Source organism: Sarcophilus harrisii, chromosome 4 (assembly GCF_902635505.1).
Source record: "Sarcophilus harrisii chromosome 4, mSarHar1.11, whole genome shotgun sequence".
In the NCBI taxonomy this organism is placed as follows: domain Eukaryota; kingdom Metazoa; phylum Chordata; class Mammalia; order Dasyuromorphia; family Dasyuridae; genus Sarcophilus; species Sarcophilus harrisii.
This window is the reverse complement of record NC_045429.1, coordinates 219,520,670-219,542,905: the sequence shown is the minus strand read 5'-3', so window position 1 is coordinate 219,542,905 and position 22,236 is coordinate 219,520,670. Positions and strand designations below refer to the sequence as shown.

The window sequence follows — 22,236 nt, the reverse complement described above, 5'->3', positions numbered from 1 at the left end:
AGAAAAACAAATGTCAATTTATTCCCAACTCACTTATTACAAATCAGTTTAAAGTTAAAAAAAAAAACCTTTCAAATCATCAAGTCTACTAGGGTTCACAGACTGAGCAATCCCCTCAGCAACTCTTAACACAAAACTAAGTCAAACAAAATGACTTTTCCTCCTACCATTCTTTTATTCCTAGGCCTCACACCAAACCAAGGCAGTCATCCAAACCGGACTAACCAATTTTAATCCTACCCTTTCCAAGAAACTACTTCTATAGCATGTTTGATAGTTGCAAACCAAGCTGTATAACTACTAAAAAGCACTGTTACACTAATCAGTAAAACAGAACAATCAAATTGTTCAAATTTTTTTTTTTAGGAATTGGGGATGGAGAAACCCCAGTCCGTTTTGACTACACTCACCTGGAGAAGCTGGTCCATTGAGGAGAAATGCATGTGGCTGTGAATCAGAAGAACAGCAAGCATCTGTCTGTTGGAAGCTAGTTTCTAAATGTCTTCTCTTCTGCATACGTTTATACTCTTGTTTTATGTTGTACAGAATTTGTTCTAAAATAAAACATTTTATAAGGTTAAAAATTAGGCAAGAAAGCATACCCAGAAAAATCTGATCAGGTTTCTAATATGTATCTGTGTTTGTTCCCCTCAATGTCAATGCCATTCCCCTAAACACCACTTTGACAAAAAGGGATTTCCTCCAAGTATCAAAAGATGTGACATTCAAGTCTAACAAAACAAATGGCTAAATGAGTTTGAGCTAGCAATATCCAGAAATAATACCCTGAAAGTAGCATGGTACAGTGGAATGAAACAGATTCAAAAGTCAGAAAACCTGAATTGAAATATTGCCTGTTTCTTAGAACATCTTTAACCTTGAATAATTCTTTACCTTTGCTGGGCCTTAAATTTCCTTTCTAGCTCTAAATTGACCTATCTGGGACTTGACAGGGAGGCTAGACCTGAAGTCAGTAAGACCTGAATTCAAAGGCAGCCTCAGACACTAATAGCTGTGTGACTTTTGGGGCAAGTCACTTTACCCCTAAATTTTCTCTTCTCTAAAATAAGGATAACATTTCTCAGGATGGTAGTAAGGATAACATATTTGTAGCACTGGGCACCTATTAGATGCTTAATAAACCAATCAATCCTTCATCCTACCTGCCCCTCCATCCCTCCCTTCCTAAAACAATAAGGGAATAAACAATCATATGAAAAAACAAAGCCTAAGTCCCCCAAATAAAATGTCTAGTCCTGAGAACCTACTCACTTGTAACTTAATCCTATTTTATACAAACAAATCTAACAAGCTTGCTTATCCTGTTTTCCTAGGATTAGTTTTATTAGATTAGAATGATCAGCTTGTGTGCACACAGGAACTAGTCTAGTTCAGGAAACCTTTGAGGTCTAGGAGATCCTTGGGGAGGACCTGTCTTTTGAGTTTGTAAGTAAAAAAGAGATAATCTACATAAACAAAAATTCTTTGGGAGCCTCAAGAATTTAAGAGTTTCAAGGGAGCCTGGGACCAAAAAGTGTGAAAACCACCAATGTAGAACATTAGAAAGGGAGTCAAGAAATGTTATACCTGGAACACAACAGTGAATATAACTTCAGCAGTACAACGATCCAAGACAATCCCAAATGATTCATGATAAAAATTACTACTTGCCTTGAAACTGATGCCATTTGAAAAGACCAAAGCATCAAAATTTTTACTTTTTCTTGAACAAAATGAAATGTTTTACATAAGTGCACATGTATAACCTGTATCAGATTGCTTACTTTCTCAAGGAGGGGGGAGGGAAAGAGTGAAAACATCAACATCAAAAAACATTTTTAAAAAAATGAATTTAAAAAAATTGTTTTTGAATGTATTTGGGGAATTTTTTTTAAAATGTAACAGTCTCATATCTGACTTTAACTAGTTGTATGACTTGGGGTAAATCATTTTTTTACATTCCTGGATCTCAATGTTGTAATTATCTGTTAGGTTCCTTCCCTTTTCCAAATAATAATCCTTGTTAAAGCATTTTAACAATATTCCTAAAACCAGTCTTACACACAAAATAACAATCCTGTATTTATTTATTCATGCTGAAATCAGAACATATTCTTTCCCTTTTTCCTAACTTATTTTATTTCTTGTTTAAATTATCACTTATACTTCCTATCAAACCTGAGTCTTCTTCCAAATCTTCAATCTCCCTCCCTTCAACTCTCCACCCCAATAGTCGATCAGTTCCCAACTTTGCTTTTATCTTTCTCAAACTCACACAAATCACCACCTTAATTGGTATCCTTACTTCAACTCCATTCCCACAACTGCCAAATTATGTTATTTATATATTCCTCTAAATCAAAAGATTCACAATTATTTTTGAATTGGTTCACAATTATTTAATAGTTCCCCAAGGCCTCCAGAATTTAAAAAAATAGAATAACCAAAACCTCTTTTGGCTTGCCATTTAAAGTCATTTAAAAATCTAGCCTCATTCTACTCCCTGCCTTATTTACATTACTAGTCTTCCCCTACACAAGCTACCGTTTCTAAATTGGATTACTTGCTATTCCCCCTAACTTGTTGTGTGGTCTACATTTCTGAATGATTTTTTTTCTCTTGATTTCTATCTCTTCCAGGCTTAACTTGGATGAATATCCTATTATAGGAAAGCCAGGCCATATTATTAATATGGAAGGCATGAAGATGTCAGATGTCTTCCTTTAAAAATAAATAGGAATTCAGAACTACTGATAAATTTGGCGTCCTTGGCCTCCTTACTTTTATGGACTTAAAAAAATCCCAAGTCTAAAGTATAGAGGTTCCTTGAAAAGTGGGACTGTTTGGGTCTTTGTATCCCCCACGTCTTATATACTCCTGGTGCTTAATAAAACCTTGTTTTGTGAATGTACCTTTGACATATGCAAAATTCAGATCAATGAAAAATTTATCAGAAAAAGATCAAAAGAGCTGGTTCACAGTTCTTGTAACTTTCCCCTTCCCTCACCATAAAGCAATTTCTTTAGTATTATCATTTTCCCATTTGTTTCACAAAACCAAGCAAGACTTCAAAAAAAATCAAAGTGTTACATTGCCAAACAAAATTATGGTTCTGCTCTGATATTCTACAATACCAAAAACTATCTCCCATAATAAAAACTAATGCAAATTCTATTAGTCAATTCAAACATTTATATTCAATGTTAAAAACAAAACAACCCACATCCAATGCTTTAAAAAAAAAAAAATCAAAAGGGGTCCTGGGATAGCACTGTTTCTGTTTCTAATATAGCATAAAAACGTCAATTAGACCTCATTTAATACCCTGAAATGCACTGATGTGATGACTTATTTGATATCGGTCCACATAAGCTCTGTAACAACAACAACAACAAAAAAAAAACAACAAAATCAACTAAAATCTGATTTCTAGGTTCTCCTTCCTTCCAAGTTATTGCAGTACAGTAGTAATGACTAAATCTTCAGAGAATCCCTCTAGCTTCATAATGGTCAACAAAAACAACAAAGACAAAAAACTATCCAGATCTTCTCAACTGGGGAAATTTAGTTGGTGCAATGGATAGAGTACCACAAGTCAAGAGGACCCAAATTCAAATCCAGCCTCAGACACTAGCTGTGTAGCTCTTGGGGGGGGGGGGGGGGGGGGGGGGGGGGGGGGGGGGGGGGGGGGGGGGGGGGAGAATCAATTAACCCTGACTGCCTCAAAATAAAAAAAAGTCAAATCAGAATGTCTGATCTGAGTAGTCTCTATACCTACTAATTCAAAATAAGCAATATTGTTTTTTATATTAGTAAAGTAGAATTTTTCTTTTTATTCAAAGCTAGTCAGATCACTTTTAAATCAATTTTTACTTCATTATGACCAAATGGTAATGCCAAAATCAGTAGTATTACTAATTACATACCTATGTTCAGAAACACAAGAAAAAGGTCAAATAAAGCTTTTTTGATGTTGTATATGTCAAGTCTAATCCTAATGGGCTGAATTTCTAGTAAATGTAGTACTAGATTTAATAAATCTAGTACTACATTTACTAGAATCTTTGTCCAATGCCTTTTAAAAAGACTAAATTTAATACTAGTGAATCTAGTAATTGTACAAATCATAATTATAAAGCTAGTACAAATCACAAGTTAGAAAGCTATATAATAATGAGCATATAAATTAGTAATGTTATGTCAGTTCTCCAGACAAATTAAGTAATTCAGTGTGCCTTCAGATAATTCCAAGGTATTCTTCTCCCTAAAGTTAGTTAAATGGGGAATAACAGCACTTGACCAAAGACATTTTTTGCTAAATGGCAGACACCTTACTGTGTTTTGATTTCTGGTCTTAAGAGGTCATATTTAATATTTTAAACCGCCAAAAAATGGAACTAGTTTAGAAAAAATGCTCAACCAAAAACCAAGAGTTGCTAGAAATACTCAACATAAAACAAGATAGCAAAAAGAATCTAAAAAATTAGCAACTAGATCCCATTTTTCCTTTTCAGTTTCGTCAGATGCAAGGAGCAGCAAATAGAGAAGAGATTTGTAAGAGTTCCCCCACCCCCGCCCCCCCTTTCTCCTACTTCCTAGAGCCAATTTCCTCCTTCCACCCCCTATCCATTCCCTGTCTTTCCCAAACCTAGTTTCTAGCCTGGTTCTTATTTCTATAAGCCAAGTGCTGAGACTACTGAGAAAGGATTATTGGGAAAGGGAGGAAAAGAATGGTTTCCACACTGTATTATGCAAGGAGGGGGAGACAGGTAGCATTCATGCAGCTAGTCATTGGGAATGATAGAAGAAGCTAATAGGTTAAAATTGGATTGTTGTCTGGGTATAATCAAAGTGTGAGGGAGAGAAACAACCCTCCAATTAAACTGAGAAGAGAAAAGGAAAAGAAAGAAGAGAGGGAAGGAAAGGAGGGAGGAAAAAGACTAAACCAAAAAAGCACTACAGAAAATAACTTGCAGGAAATTTTTTTGTCTAAGATTTTTAAACACAAAATTTAGTCAATTATTTATCTTCTTTTATTCATTTTCTCTCTTTCCCTTCACTCAACATGTCTTCTTCCTGTTACCAATAACACATTACATACTAACAATTTTTAATGAAAAATAACTTCAAAAATGTGAATACTGGCATTGTTTTGCATATTTTTATAACTCTCTTTAACGTCTGGCTTTAACAGACAACTAGATTCTCATATTTGCTTCTGCACGCCATCTGTTGCAATGTTATTTTAGTTGAAGTTTATGAAAAAAATCCAGTCCAATTCAGATACTTAGCTGGAAAAGAGAGGAGCATTTTAATAGATAAATAGCACCTTGGTATTATGAAAATAGCCTAGACTTCATAGACTCCTTTAAAGGGTCTCAGGGACACCCCCACCAGGAGTGGGACCATAATATTAGAAATCCCGCCTCAAGGAAAACCTTCACAGCTTGCCAATTCTCTACAATGCTGACCTCTCATCCTTCTCTCCAAACCATCTCCACACCAGCTTTGTCAAAAGAAAAACAATACTTTCCACTGTTATAAACTTTTCCTTCTTTTAGTTATAATAAATTCGCACTATATTTAATTCAGTTTTCTTCCTCAACCACTTCCTTCTGACTGATTTTCATATTTCAACATTTCATATTGACATTCATATTTCAAGTGAAGAGGCTCTTCAGATAACTTGGCCTCCTGGGGCATCGCCCCCTCAAAATCCCTAACATCCCTTTGTACCCTACTTCAGCCACACTCCTCTGTGGTCAAATTTTTAGATCTATTACCTCAAACTATCTTAACAATCAAAATCTTAAAGCAATTTAAATTTCCCCCCGGAATATTTTTATTCTACCTTTTGCACTGTCTCAGCCCTTGAAAATTAGTTAGTTTGTAGCAGCTCTTTTTGCTGTGATAAGAAAGTGGTAATTAAATGGATACCCACCAGTTGAGGAATGGCTGAATAAGTTATATTACATGAATGTAATGGAACATTACTGTTCTATAAGAAATTAGCAGGCTGATTTCAGCAAAGTTTGGAAAGAACTATGAACTAAAGCCGAGTGTAGCGATCAAAACCAGGAGAACATTGTACATAGTAACAAGAGTATGTGATGATAAAATAGGATGGACTTGGGTCTTTTCAACAGTGCAGTGATTCAAGGCATTGCCAATAGACATGGATGGTCAAAGAGAGAGAACTAGTGACTGAACGTGGTTTGAAACACAGTATTTTCAACCTTTTCTTTAATTTTTTTTTCTCATTGCTTTCTTTCCCCTTTTAGTCCGATTTTTCTTAATACAACTTAACATAAATATGTTTAAGAGAACTGCACGTTTTTAACCTATATTAGATTGCCTGCTGTCTTGGGAAGGAGAGAGGTGATGGAAGAAGAAAAATTTGGAACAATAAAATAATATTTTAAAAATAGTTTTTTCTATTTCACTTACCTTCACTTGCATTCTAAAGAAGTTAATTCTTAAAAAAAAAAAAAAAAAAAGATTTTAAATGGAATTTCTTTTCCTCCTGAATCTATAATATACAAAACATTAATGGTTTCTGTAAATTTCATATTCTATCTAGAATGGTTTTTGTTGATTCTATAGGGTTTTCCAAGGAAACTAATCACATTTGTGTGCAAAAAAACACCCCAAAAAACAAAAAACACTGCCTTTTCAGTCTTTGTTCCTTTAAATTCTTTTTCTTGCCTTACTGATTGAAGACCTTTTCTATTACTACTGTTATCATTTGATTTTATAAATAATATTTATATTAACAGCTAATGTTAAATCATACATTCTAGCATAAATCTTTCCTTTGCCAGGTTTAATTTTTAAAAGAAATTACTATTGCCTAACTAAATATGTGTAACAAAATATTATCCACCTTACCCAAGTCACTTTTTCAAGATCATTTAGTTTATAACAGATTTTAGGAAAAATTAGGGATTTTAGGGAAAATTGCCAACTTTATTAAAAAATGCTTGAAATCACAAATACGAGAAATGTACATTAAGGCCTAGCTAACCTCATACCCAGCAAAAGTAGAGAGAAGCCCGAGGAAGAAAACAACTGAACAAAACGGACAATGAATTATTCCTACTCTGACGCTATTAGGCATATATCAAGAATGACACTGTCAAAGGATAGGTCATTTATAACCATAGGAACTCTCTTTTTGTTATTGACAATAACAAAAAGAAAAAAGGAAAGAAAATTAACAAGTGAAAGTCTCCTCACTTTAACCTTTAGTTCTTTGAACCAAGAAATATTTTTTAATGAAATTTTTCTTCGAAATTGTGGCATATATGAATGTTAAGAAAAGGAATTCAGACTGGTATAAAGTGATGCCAAGAGTTAAAAGTGGCAATAGATCTATTAACTATAATGAACAATGTCAGTCCTGGAATAGAACTACATTAATTTTCTTAATAAAGTAGAGACTCTTATGGAATGATTGGTTGGCTTTTGTTAAATGCTTTTTCTTTTAGTAAGTGCTCAACTGAGTGTATGTGTGTGAAATTAAGGAAATAAACTTTTTCAAAAGAATATTACATTGTTTCAAAATAAGAATGAAAATTAAAGTTAGTATTTATCCTCTCTACCAAAGAATCAAATGTATTAACCATATCACAATTTTACACTACACAAGGGGAGGGGAATAGGTATAGGCTAAAAAAGACAATCTTAGACTCAGTTTTAGAATTGATGAGATCGCAATCCCCAAAATAATATTCCATAGGACAAATATATTTTATGCAGATATTTTTCCAAATTCTTCAACACAGTGTTTGGGTTTATTATCATTATTTCTAGTCTATTTTATTCACTTAAATTTTGTTAAGATCATTCCTTTGCAACTTCTTTATTACTTTAAAAAGTCTTCTGGTTAATCCTTACAGAAGATGATGCATTCATTCTTCCATAAATTTTTTTTTTCCCAAATAAACTACCCATTTCATCCTTCACTTCAACCCCTTGGTTAAATAAATAAATTAAATAAAGACTGAGCAGGTCACTTTTTTTGGCACAAAAAGTGTTGAGATGATAAAACTCCCTCTACCAGTACAGGTTTCACAAACCTCTTTCTAGGAATGGAAAAATATATGCTAATCCCCCAAAGAAAAAGATATAAAATCTATTAAATGAGAGTCACTTACTTTATGCCCTAGTTTTAAGTATTAAAATGAAGATTACTTTGGTCCCCCATCCAGTTTTGCCTATATAAAAATCATACAGACCTATTACACTTCACTCCTAAAGGAAAAATGAGGCTGCTAAGGTTTCCCATGGAAAAAAAAAAAAAAAAGATAGTTAACAACTTATTTGACAAGTTCTATTTTGTTTTAAAAAACTAGTTTTCTAAGAACTAAGTAAAGCCCTATATAACAGTCCTAAATGAATTACAACTCTTAAATCCTATGATCCCAAATATCTAAAAGCATCAAAGTACATAAATTTATATTTGATATCAATACAGGGAGAACGTTTCAGATATATATTTGCTACAGATAAAACTCTCAAACTTGGAATACAATAATCCTGATTCAGAAAACAGAGCAACTCCCTGCCTTTTACTACTTTCTGAACAAATTACTTAATCAAGTTCCAAACATGAGTGAGATAACACCACCACTATTTTTCTTTTCAGGGCTGAAAAGAGTTTAAAAAAATTCTTAAGTCCAATATAAATTGGTCCAATAAAAATAGTCTACATCACTCACACAGATCACATTTTAAAATCATTTTTTAGGATTGTTGTAAGGATCAACTGGTATCTGTAAAATGTTTACTTAGTACAGTGTCTGGTACACAGGACTATATAAATATTAGTATTATGCACTATTATTTATTGTTATTTTATACCTCTGATTTCTTGACCAATGATATGAGGATTGTAAAGCAAATCTGTAGAAGGTACTAAATATTATGCTTTTAAAACTTTCAATTCATAATCGTTTAAAAGTGCGAAATTTGTAAATTTATATGCTGTCAATTACCAATAACTAAAGTTCTAATTATAAGATTAATATCTGATATCCTGAAAACTAAAAATTGCAACTAAAAAGCAACAACCTAAATTAAACACAATTCTGAAATGAATTTTATTTCAAGTTCAACCTTATTGTAGAATCTAATAAGTAACATTTATATTCTTGTATTTCAGAAATTAGAGACATGAAATATTTCTTTTTAATCCATACATGCTCATGGGGGAAAAACACACCAAATAGGATGAAGATTAGAGAAAAATCCCTTGAATAAATCACTGAGAAAATTATGTGTGTGGCTACACTAGCAATATTTTTCTGTATATGAAGACCATTTTCCCCTCTGAATTTACAATTCTTAAAAAACAAAAAACCACACACAAAAAAAAAAACTTTTGCATCAGAATTGTTTCAATATTTTAAAGAACTCTTCTAAGAAATGAAATGCATGAGACAGTAGTTAAGTATGTCAAATTGTTGTAAACTAGGTCAATCATTACCCTCTCATGAAAGGCCAGTTGCTTTTTCCAACTCCCATTCTTTCACCCACCTTGGCAGCTACTGTGAAACAACACAATATAAAAACAATATGATTTGTATTCTGCTATTCAGAAGTTATTACATTTAGTATTTAGTAGAGGAATGTGGCAACAGTTTCTAGTAAGATATTAGTATATTCAACCAGCAATTAATTATTAAATCCTTATGACATTTTGTTATTTTTAATAATTTTTTTTTTAATAAAAGCAACCTTTACGTGGAAGTTAAATTGCATGGGTAATTTTACAGCATTGGCAATTGCCAAACCTTTTGTTCCAATTTCTCCCCTTCTTCCCCCACCCCCTCCTAGATGGCAGGATGACATGGAAGTTAATTCTGATGAAGCTTTTAAGGGTTAAAGGACATAAAGATTTTCCTCAATTATCAGTATCTTTTGTATAATGAGACTTTACTGAAGAATGATTGTCCAAGATAACTAGATGATGCAGTAGATAGAGCACTAGTCCTGGAATGAGGAGGAGGAATTGAGGCCTCAGACACTTACTTACCACTAACTGATAAATTACTTACCTTCAGTTGCCTCATATTCCCTCCCAAAAAGAATGACTGTCATACTGACTCCTTTAAAATCAAGCTCCTCAGTATATGGGAAAATTTGAATACTGAGTATACCATTGGTAAAGTTGTGATTTGTGAAAGCCATTTGGATCTATGTCCAAAGAGCTATAAAACTGTGCATGTTCTTTAATCCAGCAATACCACTATGAGGTCTGTATCCCAAGGAGATCATAAAAAGGACTAGATTTACAAAAATATTTATAGCAGCTTTTTTTGTTTTGGCAAAGCATTGAAAATTGAAGAGATGCCCATCAAATGGGGAATGATTAAACAAGTTATGGTACATGAACTTAATGCAATACTGTTGTTCCACAAGAACTGATAAGCTGGCAGATTTTAGGAAAACCTGGAAAGACTCACATGTCTTTCCTCACATGTGAGGAGAATTAGAACACTGTACACAGTAACACCAATCTCATTCAATGACCAACTATGACAGATTTAGCTTCTCTGAGCAATGCAATGATTCAAAACAACTCCAAGGGATTTATTTGTGAATGAAAATGTTGTCCACATCCACAGAAAGAACTATGGAGTCTGAATATGGATCAAATACTACTTTCACTTTTTCTCTCTCATGTTTTTTTTTTCTTTTCCCTTTTTGTTCTGAATCTTTTTTCACAACATGACCAATGTGGAAAAATGTTGAACATGACTGTATATGTATGATCTATATCAAATTGCTTCTTGTGTTGGGGAGGGAAGGAGAAAAATTTTAATTGAAAATTTTACAAAGATGAATGTTGGAAGAACTTTCTGTACATGTAATTGGAATAAAACAAATTAGTTATAACAAATTTTTTTAAAACACAAAAAATGAAGGACTAAAAATAAATTATAAAACCCAATTTTCTCTCCCTTCTCTCCTTAATTACCCCAATTTGTTATTAGAAAGATTTTTAAAGAAAAGTCAACAGAAACAATTGTCCACTATAAATCAAAATATTCTTTGTGATAGCAAAGAAAAGTAGATCCATTAAAGATTGAGAAATGACTTTTAAAAAACCTATTTGGAGCACATAAAAATTACTGCACAACAAGAAATAATTGATGAAAAAAAATATTGTAATTGCCAAGACTGATGTAGAATGCAAATAAGTATAGCCAAAAGAAACCAATACACATAATAATATTGTCAATAAAAAGATGAAGTGGATGAATAATAAACTAAAAAAAAAATTCCCCTTGTTACGGAAGCATACTCTTCTAATGGCAGAAAAGCAGAAACTAATCAGAATATTTTAGTCAGACAAGGTACCAGTACATTGTTGCTTAATTGTTTTTGTCACAAGGGAGAATTCAGGCAGGAAGAAAAGCTAAATTGGCAGATTAAAAAAAAAAAAAAAAAAAAAAAAAAAAAAGACTATAAACATAGAAAGGAGTATGTAGTCATATCAACTCAAGCATTTAGTAGACACTATGCTAAGTAATTCTTGATCTCCAAAAAGCAGACCGTTTGGGATGACAATAGGAAAGAAACTATGTACAAATATTACATATGTATAGGAAAAATTGGAAATATAAGAGAATGCATAATGGGAAAAGGCTTCTTATAAGTGTTATGACTTTGGTTGGTTGTCCTTTTTCAAAGAGGAGTAAAATGACAGCACTATATTAGAATTAAGTTAGTGTGTCCGATTGATCAAACCAATGAGTTTGGAATGTTCTGCCACAGGTCAGACACATAGTCCCTATGAACATTTGGGGTATACTCTCTAACTTTGTGATATCTTGCTTTTCTTTTGAGCTCATAGAGCAAAGCAGCTTCTCTGTTGAGGGCTAAATCTCAGAGGAGATTTAAAAAACCAGGTGGTGTGTAATAACAAAATGGCAGAAACTATTTTTCACATGGTTGCAGACTATATATTATGTCTGATCTCTAATGTAGCTTTATTGGTGTTGCTTTTCCTTCCTTTTTAAATGTTGTGAATTGGGAGAGAGACTGGCTTAAATAATTCCATTCCAAATGAGTTCAAAAAGACTTGAACAGGGCTGAAACAATTCAACAACAAAGAGGGAAGTGATTTGGTTGAACATGGATTGAAAATGGGAGATTTGAGGCAGGAAGATGAATTAGAATCGTTGTCCAGGCAAGGGTGACAAGAGCCCTGAACTAGAGTGGTTTAACTGTGAATGGAGAGAAGAGGAAGTGTTATTATGGAAATAGTAATAAGATTTAGGATACAATAAAAAGGCTAAGGTGTTAAGTTGTTTTTTTTTTTTGAGATTAAAATCTTAAAACTAAGGATTACCTAAAATAGGTTCTCCAAATCTAAATGGTCAATAAGCCCCAATATCATGACCATTTTAGGAACCAGTTTTCTTTTTTCAAGAATTATTCAAGGGGCAGCTAGGTAGCGCAGTGGATAGTGCACCAGCCCTGAAGTCAGGAGGAAATGTTATCTCAGACATTTAACACTTCCTAGCTATGTGACCCTGGGCCAGTCACTTAACCCCAATTGCCTCAGGGGAAAAAAAAATTCATCCAACATACCTATCCTAATATTCATTCTTAAGAACTGTTAATAGAAGTGCCAAAAATATATAATAATGAGATAGACAAATATCCACTAGAATATTAAACTGGCAATTCAATTTGTCAAAGTTAGGAAAACATTCAAGAACAATTTATTCAAAAACCTGGATCAAAATCTCACTTGGTTTCAAACAAATTAACAATAATTTTGTAGAATTAGAGTAATTTTAAGTGTTATTCAAATTAAACAACACATTAACAAATTTCCAAATTGATATTAAATCTCACATACCAATTGCATAACTTAATTTCACTAGGGTTTAATTCTAAGAATAAAAACCTTGGTAAAAGTTACCTACCCATTCTTTTAAGGTTTTGATTTTTATATCAATCTTTCCCCAATAACTCAACCCTCCCCCCCCATCCTCCTTTCTTGTTACAAAGAAAAAAAGTAAAGCAAAAACAACCACAATAACCATATCACTCAACACCTGTGCAAACATTTTGTATCCATACTACCATCTCTGGGGAAAATGCGTTTCATCACTAGCCCTTTGGAACCAAACCCAATCTTTGTCCAATGTCCTTTAAAAACATGAACACCCAAATGAAAATATTTCAAGAATTGCCTTTCTGTAATGAGAATTAATAAAAGTCTACAGGAAGATTAATATAAAAATGAAGATTATAATAATTAAAGCAAAGGCACTCTTCATTCACATGCTAGTCTTACCTTAAACCAACATATATGCAGATACTGCGGGATCCCCGTTGTTTTTAAAAATTATCATTATTATTACTGTTTAACCATGAGTAGTTTTTCAGCCAAGAGCAAGGTGTAAGGAAGAGAAAGATGGAGACAAGACACAAAGACAGAGGCAGACATGGCAACAGAGAGACAGAGATAGACTTAGATTGTTGTTTGTCCTTTGCTCTCAAATGCCACCATGAAAAATCAGCAAGTGAATTAAGATTTCAGTGGCCAGATAGAAATCGGGATGACTAGAGATAGCACTGGATGAACTGGTCTTCAAGACAGCTAGGTTTGACTGAGACTGCACCCATTCAATAATTAAGGATAAATATCAATAGAGATAAAGAATCTTCTCTTTCACTAACCCCCACTCCCCCCAAATAAAAATAAATAAATAAAACAGGGAAGGGAAGACCCTCAGGGTCTCTGGCCAAAGAAGAAATGACTGCTATTTTATTTACAATCAAAATGAGTCAATTAGGACCCAAACAATGACCAAATAGGGCCTGGCCTAGGATTTATTGATGGCCAATTAGAATCAGATTGGTTTTGGTTTAAGAAATCTAGCCAGTAAACCAAGATATCTTGGGAGAGTTCAGAGATGCAAGAGAAAAAAAATCGCCTTTAAGAGCATCCCTATTTTAAAACTATGATAACCTGATGTGGGCAGAGGGAAGAGGAGAGGGCAGAACATCATTTAGGAATTATTGTTTCTTCATTAAAAAGGGGGTGGGGAGGGGATTAAGACTGATAAAACAGTTAAATTCCCTACTCAGCTTTACAATTTTACATCTGTAATATATATCATATGTACATGCATACATACTAACTATATAAATACACTCTCTCCAAGGGCTCTAGGCATATCCAGTTACCATCTGGTACACAAGATCCCAAACTAAGAAATAAAAGTCTTAGGATCAGATAAATGATATTTTTAAGTCTTCTTGTCTCTTTTTTTTCCAAAATAAAAGAACATAAACATGTCTTAGTTTTCTACCATTTGAAAGTTGTAAAATAGTTCCACCAAAAGCTGAATGTTGAGACTAGCACTTATTATGGATGAAAACCACTGACCGACATCCTTTCTACTTTTGGAATCCTTCAATTATTTTAGCAATTTCAGAAAACAGAAGACCTAATTTTCACATGATATTAATTCTTTAAAAAAAAAAAAAAACTTCAAAAGATATATTTCTTTTTATAGTTTCTGTTAAGGAAATGTTTGACTTAAACTCTACAAATATTAATCAAGCACTTACTTCCTATAGTGTGTGTGTGTGTGTGTGTGTGTGTGTGTGTGTGTGTGTGTGTATTCTCAGCTAAGCACTGAGTATACAAATCTATAGTTTGCTTGCTGTCCATAAGCTTCCATTTGATTGATATGACAAGCTTCTGAAATTTGAAGCTATATGGAGCAAACATCAATTTGGTTTCCAGTTACACCTTTTATCATCATCATCTTCCTAAATGGCTTTAATATTTTTAAAGTACACTTTTCCAAGCACTTTAAAAAGATAGATCTGTTCTTGCAACCAATTACAATTAAATACTATATGCATGTTATATAATGAAGATGAGGAAAGGGTTGTCTTTACCAGTGACATCAAACTCAAATAGAAACTGGGATCACTAAATCATATATGACACAAATATATGTCTGTGTGGTGTCAGAGTTTGCCATAAAAAAATCTCATTATTAACATTATGTATATCCAGTTCTATATCTACTTTGTTAATTATTTCCCAATTTGGAACTAAGTGTTAAGGCCTCTGTTCTATGCCATAGTTTAAAAGTAGTTTACAATTACAATTACCTTGAAGGCCAATTGGCAAAACTGGAAAATAAATCTCAGGTTACAAGTCAGATACAATAATTATGTCATATTACATGTAAACATACCCCTTAATTAGTTTTCTTAACAAAACGCTTATTATATGGCTAACCTTAGCCCCTGCTCTTAAAAAGAAAAGGTGAAAAAAACACATTTCCCCTTCCTTTATGGCAAAGATAGTAAACTACAGTTTTTCTACCGCAAATGTCAGATTTAGCAGAAGTGTTAATTTTGCTTGATCTGCTATCTTGCCCATTGATTGTATTGTTTTTATTCATTTTTGTTTTTTAATAGGGAAAGAAAGGATATATTTGGAGATTAATGTAAAAACAACATAACAATAAAAAGCTCTGAAGAAACAAAACTTAAACTGACTTACCCAAGGTGACAAAATTAAGTGACTGTGGAGATGAACCCAGGGCTAATGATTCTAAAAGCAATGTTCTTTCTATTGTACTATACTTCCTCTTTGGTAGTCCAGCACCTGACTTTTTTCAGGGCTGCTTTTCTGCTTCCCCTAAAAATACAAGTGCTCTGCAAGTGATTTCTCAAGTCAGAGCTTTCATTATTTTAAAACCTGAAACAAATGGGTGTTCAATGAATCTGCTTAGAATATTAATAAATACAAAAATGTACTCTAAATTTTCTTTTATTTTCCAAAAAGTGCCACAACACACAAAACTGAAGACTGAAATCACAAATGTAAACTTATCTTCATATCTTATAGAAAAGCATAATCTAGTAAAAAGAACATTGAAATTGAAATCATACACAGTCAAAAGCAACCTTAGATGCTATCATACACCTGGAATTCCTCATCTTACTGGCGAGGAATTTTAAGACTAGAAAGATCATTCAATCTAAGGGGCAAAATTTTGAACCCAAGCTCTTGTGCAGCAGAGGGTATCATCTATTTCCTATGTGGATCTATAACTACTCTATAAAATGAAGGGTTTGAACTAGAAGCCCTTAGTCCTTCCATTCTAAATATACACCTAAGATACTACCCCTCAAATTATACATTTGCTAAATCAACTGCAAAGAAACTTACTGTCTGTCTGTCTGTTTCTTTCTCTCTCTCTCTCTCACACACACACACACACACACACACACACACACACACACTCACACACAGGATTAATAGTTAACACCGCCCCCAACATTTCAAATTCTAATACCACATCAACTAATAGACCCTTTCCTTCACTTCTGCATTTTTAAGTTGAAGATAAAGGAGACTTTATAAAAAAAACCACAAGAGCAATGTACACATGGCAAGTGGCACAGGTATTTATATTTCTAACACTTTAAATCCACACTAAGAGATTAGAGACCCTAGTCATTTAATCATAGAGGGATTTCCCCCCCTACTATTTAACACCAAGCATAAAGTTTCACAAGCACATTTCAATCAGCAATTTAAAGATAGCACATCCAAAGTCCAAAGCACGAAGAGATTATTAAACATACAGTTTAGTTGCCAAATACATTAGGAAATTAGAAGTGAAATTACAGCTATCACTTAATCACAAATTAAAATGTTCAATATAAATTACATCTGATGTGGGATTCCATCTTCCTCCAACATATCTCATTTCCTTACCTAGAACCATTTATATTTAATTTAAGCCAGCTGGTGTTTCAATTTGAAAACAAGTCTGATAAACAATCTATATAGGATAGCTCATCGCTATCTAGAAGCTGTAATGTCCAATTAGAGGCAAATTTCCAACTGATGTTTTATAAAAAATTTTAAGATCAACTAATGCATTTGATGCACTCCTAAAATATCTAATACTTAAAAGTGAAACAATAGTAACAATAATGTCTCTAAGAATTATAAATAGCAAGACTTTCTTCACTGGACCTCATATGACACTGTTTTGCAACAAATACTTTTATGTAATATTGTATATTACAATTATCTCTCATATTCACTCACAGTCTTGAGTACCAGAGGTATGAATTTTTACCCAATCTTTGTATCTCTTCCATTATCTAAACAATGTTCCTACACATGAAGGTTAAATGTTAAAGCATTAAGAATGTTATATCTATAACCAGATTCATAACACTACAAAAGCTAGAAGGAACCTTGGAGATCTAGAGGCTAATCCAAGCCTTTTCTTTCACAGATAAAGAAATTGAGATGATTAATTTTTTTGCCCAGGATCACAGAGTAGTAGTAGGAGGAGGAGGAGGAGGGCAAGAATTGGACTCAAATTCAGTTCTTTAGAGTCCAGTAGTAGTCTCTTCTCTTCCACCCAATCCTGAAATCTGGTCCTGGTTTTGCCAATAACTATGGATCCTCAGTTTCCTTATCTGTAAAATGAGGGGGGTGAACTGAAAAAAATCTAAAAGCTTCTAGCTCCAAAGTTCCATAACTCCTTAATGATTTTATGGGACTAGTACAATTATTAGGAAAATAAACATTTTAACGTGATAACAAAATATACTGGCACCTATAGTGATGTACATTTAATTACTTATCTCACTTTTTCTATTTATTGTTGCTTCTTTGATGGTATCTGTGACCCTATTTAAGGTTTTCGTGGCAAAGATATTGGAGTGGTTTGTAATTTGCTCCTCCAACTCATTTTAAAGCCAACAGGGTGAAGTGACTTGCCCAGGTTCATACAGCTAATAAGTGTCTGAGGTCATATTTGAACTCAGAAAGATGAATCTTCCTGACTCTAGCCTCTATACGGTGCCACTATGGCACCTAGCTGTCCCCGTTAATTAACACATGGTATTTTTTATTCTAAACGTGTTGCAAGATACTACATGACCTTGCCTGTCACTAAGTCCTTCTCAGTTTCATCTGGGAAGATCAAATGAAAATATGCAAAGTGCTTTGCAAACCTTAAAAGTTATATAAAGTTAGGTTTTTTGAAAGAATATGAAGCTACTGGCAACTCTGAGCAATAGAACAAGTTACTAAGACTAGAATGAATTACTTCCCGAGATATTTCCAGATGGACAAGCTTTAACATATGACTATTTAAGTCCTTTTTGTCTCAAGATTCTGTTAAATTATACAACTAATTACTCTAGTATTCTCTAATTTTGTATTTATATAAAACACAAGAGTAACACAATAGCATACTATGTTCCCATAATAAAACTGAAAACTACTAAGGGAACTTAGTTCTTAGAACTAAAATTTAATTATTCAAGTTGTTACAAGATGGCAACTCTAAAATATATTCTACTCCCTTCCAATGTCAAAGTGGTGAGAAAAACAAACAAACACCAAGCCAAATCTCCAGTTATTATAGGTTCCTTTAATGTTTTGCTCTCCTTTTGATTGTTTTCACCATTGTCTTCCCCACATTAGTTTGTAATCTCCTGGAGAGTAAGGCTATTTTTTGCTCTTAGCACAGTATCACATTGCAGGCATTTTAAATAAATGCTTATTGACTGACTTCTCAACCTAATGTTTGACTTTTAAGGAAAGCAAGTATTTCTTAGTCTAAGAACTACATTCTAAAGAAAAAGAAACTAGGCACCAAATACTTTGTTTCTTTGTCATTAAACTCGAAAGTGGGAAGCTTTTCAAAGATGCTCCCATTGTGACAGTATCACAAATGTACACATCTAATATAGCTAAATGTGCACAAATCTAAATTATAAGTTATTCAATATACAGAATCTTGCTAATTATGTTTGTAAAATTAACTTAAGTATAATTTATAAAACTATTATAACAATATTTTAATCCATTTCATTTCAAGATAGGTATTTTCAGATGCCTGGCAGTGTCAACTTAGTTAACCAATCACTAACAAGGGGGAAAAAAGCAGTATAGTCTTACTTAGTTCAAATTTCTAAATATAAGGGAAATTGACCAAACTCCCCAACTAGATGTCACCAAGAACTATTTCAAAAATATCAAGTATATGAAAAATGCAAGGTGCTTCTATCTAACTAAATTAATCCAATTTCGTGGACATATTCTAACATTTGATAAGTTTAAAATCAGCATTCCCCTCATTATAAAATAATTCTGAAGTGCTAAAGGATTTACAGATCCAGATCAATTAACCAAAAGTTTAATATTATTTACCATTAACAAATTTAGGCTTTAGAGACAAAAATGACTATATACTGAACTTAAACATTTTCCCCCTTGGACAATGGAATTTATTGAATTAGCCAACAATTTTTCAAATGTATTTGCATTAATTATATAGTAACAGATCCTTCCAGTAAATTTTCAATTTACATTCATTAAAAATGTTAAACTAAAAAAGCATTAAAAAAACACTCGACACTGCAAGCACATTTCTTCCTATAAAATACCAAAGTATCTGGGTGATTTTTTGATGAAAGTTATTAGCCATAAATTCAGGATAACTTTTTCCAAAGAAAGCAATCACAATTCAGATGAAATATTTTGGTAGCATTGTTGAAACAAAATCTGCAAAATGCAGCCAAAAACTACTTGTGCATGAAATAATTTCAAATACTGGAAAGTAAAGATTATGAGGGATTGGAGTAGAGTAATTTTGGATCCTCTATGAATTTATGGTTATCCTTAAAATAACTGCAATCAATCTTAAAATTAGAAAAATTAAAATTAGGTGAAATAATTAGGACAGCCAACTAAGAATGGAAGATACCAAATTTAGAACACCAGGCATCCCCAAAGGCTTTCTAAATCGACAATAACTAGACATTTAGTTAACCCATTCCATAAAAAAGGATCCTTGACCCTTCCTCAATCACCAAACCAGTCATAAGTAGCAAACGCTTTACCAAAGGCCAATACAAAATCTTTGCTAGTCAAGCTACATACAAAGGAAGTCGATTTACACCTCTGTCCCACAAAAGCCTATTCGTAGATGGTGCGTGCCAAGGGAACAGCTTTTAAAGAACACATAAGGGAGCATCGGAATGGGGCATACATACAAAAGCCATTCCACCCCCACCCCCCCCCCACCCCCCGTCACTTTCAGGAGTTTCGAAACCAAACACGAAAATACCCTGAGGCGCTTGGGGTTGATTCCTTTCTTACCTAACACTCCGGGTGCATTCCCCAACACCTTTTGGCCAGATAAAGCTTTTCCTCGTCCAAGTAATTAATTACCCAACTACAGCTACTATTTTACACACAAATACATTCTCCATAATCTCTCCGGGGTGACTCAGTCTACACGTTTGGGTTATTTTTCGGTGCCCCCAAAGAGCATTGTCTTTGTTGCGGAACCGGCCATACGTAAAGTAGACTTGGCCTCAAGCAGAATCGGCGTTTCAGCGGTATTGACGCCAGACCCGTCTCGCTCCCTAGGGTCACCTACTACTCGCGGATTTCACCGCCCCCTCTTCCCCCCACGAAAATTGGCCAGGCACGATAAAGAAGAGGTGCTGCCTCCTGGGCTCGGGCTAGTCTGAAAGGCATCGGCCGAGGGGGGGCGCTCCAAATGATCCTCTCGCTCCCAAGTTGGGGCTAAGACGACCCTCGAGGAGTCGTTTCCGCAGAGTGTTTCTACTCTACTCCCTTCCCTCGAATTCCTGTCCCCAACCCTAAGAAACCCGATCTCCCCTTCCCACTCCTCCCACAGCCCCTCTCTCTCCACTCAACCCCCCACGCACCGCTCCTCTCTTCCCTCCCCCCCACCCCCCGCCGCCCAAACGGCCATTTCTATTGTGTCCCCGTCTCTGGGACGCCTAATTAAAACAAGTTCCCTCCGGCCCCCATCCCACGGCCTTATCCTACCGGAAAGCATGGGACTTTGTACATGGCTGCGAGAGGAGCGAGATATCCCCCCACCCACCCCAGCCAAAGCCGTCCTTCCTCGCACTCTCCCCCCGCCGGCCTCCAAGTGGAATGGAAGCTCCCTGAGGGCCTGCGCAGTTCGCCAGACGATACCCAGTCCCGAAATCAGACTCCGCACACGGCAGGCGCCCAATGTTGGCCGCATAGGACGGGAGGAGGAAGGAGGGGTCTTTCCCTCCCCCCACCCTCTCCCGAGCTCGGAGGCTCGGCACCCACCTGTAGTAAGGCGAGAAGAGACCTCGCCGAAGGGGGACGGCTCCATCCGGAGGTATTTCTGCGGTGAGGCGGCGGCGGCCGAGAAGGAGGCGGCGGTGGCGGCTGCAGAGGACGACGGGGAGGCGGCGGCCGAGGCGGGTGCCGACAATGGCGCACATCGCCGCCGCTTGGGGGACGCCGGGCTCAACAGCGGGTCGAAATCCAGAGTCCTTTTCAAAGTGGCTCCGCACGCCATGACTGGGGCCGAGGGGGAGCCGGGCGCAGGAAAGCTGGAAAGGGGAGCCGGCGACCCCCTAGGGGCGGGCGGCGGAAAGGGGCAGCCTACGCGGACTACGCCGCCGCCGCCTCGGCGGGAGCAGCAGTGGCGGCACGGACCTGCGGGGAGGGGGACCCGGGTGACGAGAGCCGGCGGCGTCGGGGGGGAGGGGGTGGCTCGCGCTGGGGGCCTTCCTTCCTGCCTGCCTTCCTTCCTCTCGCCTCAGCTCCCGCTCTCCCGGGAGCCTCCGACCCCGGTCCCCGCCCCGGCTCGAGTCTTTTCGCCTCGCTCAATGGACCCTCCTCTCAGCCTATCCGTTTCCCTTTGAGCGCTGCGAAATCTGAAGCCGGAACGCGACTTTCGCCGGGCAGGGCCGGTATAGGGTGCGGTGGGTCTAGGACAAATGCCGAGGGGATGGTTAGAAGGAGGCGGCAGCGACGTCGGCGGCGGCGGCAGTGGCAGCTGAAGGAAAGGCTTGTCTAACCGCTTCCCTTTCCCCCCCGCCCCCCTATAAGACTTCTCCCCACCAGCCGCCGGCCCCAATATGGCGTCAATAACAACGCCGCCGATTCAAATCCTGCGGCAGAAGAGCGCGTGCGCACGGAGGCGGGTTCTTCAAAGGAGTCCTGGGAAATGTAGTCTTCTTCGGGAAAACGGGCGGAAAAGGCAGTTGGGGAGGGGGATCCGGAACTACGATTCCCACCGTGCAGTGCGCGAGAACCCAACTTCCGGAATGGAATTTAAATCCCCTTCTTCACTCGGTTGGTTTTGAAAAAGTGAGGAAGAGAAAGAAAGGAAAAGAGTTGAAAAAGAA

At 35.8% G+C, this 22,236-nt stretch overlaps 2 protein-coding genes across 3 annotated transcripts in view; one reads left to right on the top strand and one right to left on the bottom strand.

Annotated features, from left to right (window-relative positions):
* Window positions 1-519, top strand: part of ORC3 (origin recognition complex subunit 3) — a 116,743-nt gene extending 116,224 nt beyond the window's left edge. Inside the window, exon 17 of the mRNA XM_023503103.2 lies at window positions 367-519. Coding sequence (XP_023358871.1) covers window positions 367-400 — 34 coding nt within the window. The 3' untranslated portion in view covers window positions 401-519. The remainder of the gene's footprint in view (window positions 1-366) is intronic.
* AKIRIN2 (akirin 2) overlaps window positions 1-21,993 on the bottom strand; it is a 28,431-nt gene extending 6,438 nt beyond the window's left edge. Inside the window, exons 1-2 of one of the 2 annotated variants that reach the window (XM_031964546.1) lie at window positions 21,167-21,993; window positions 411-554 (exon numbers count right to left, since the gene is read on the bottom strand). In XM_031964546.1, coding sequence (XP_031820406.1) covers window positions 411-554; window positions 21,167-21,401 — 379 coding nt within the window. In that variant the 5' untranslated portion in view covers window positions 21,402-21,993. Of the gene's footprint in view, window positions 1-410; window positions 555-20,890; window positions 21,111-21,166 lie in introns of those variants that run through there. The other variant, XM_031964547.1, reaches the window with a different exon arrangement.
* Window positions 21,994-22,236: the final 243 nt, after the last annotated feature.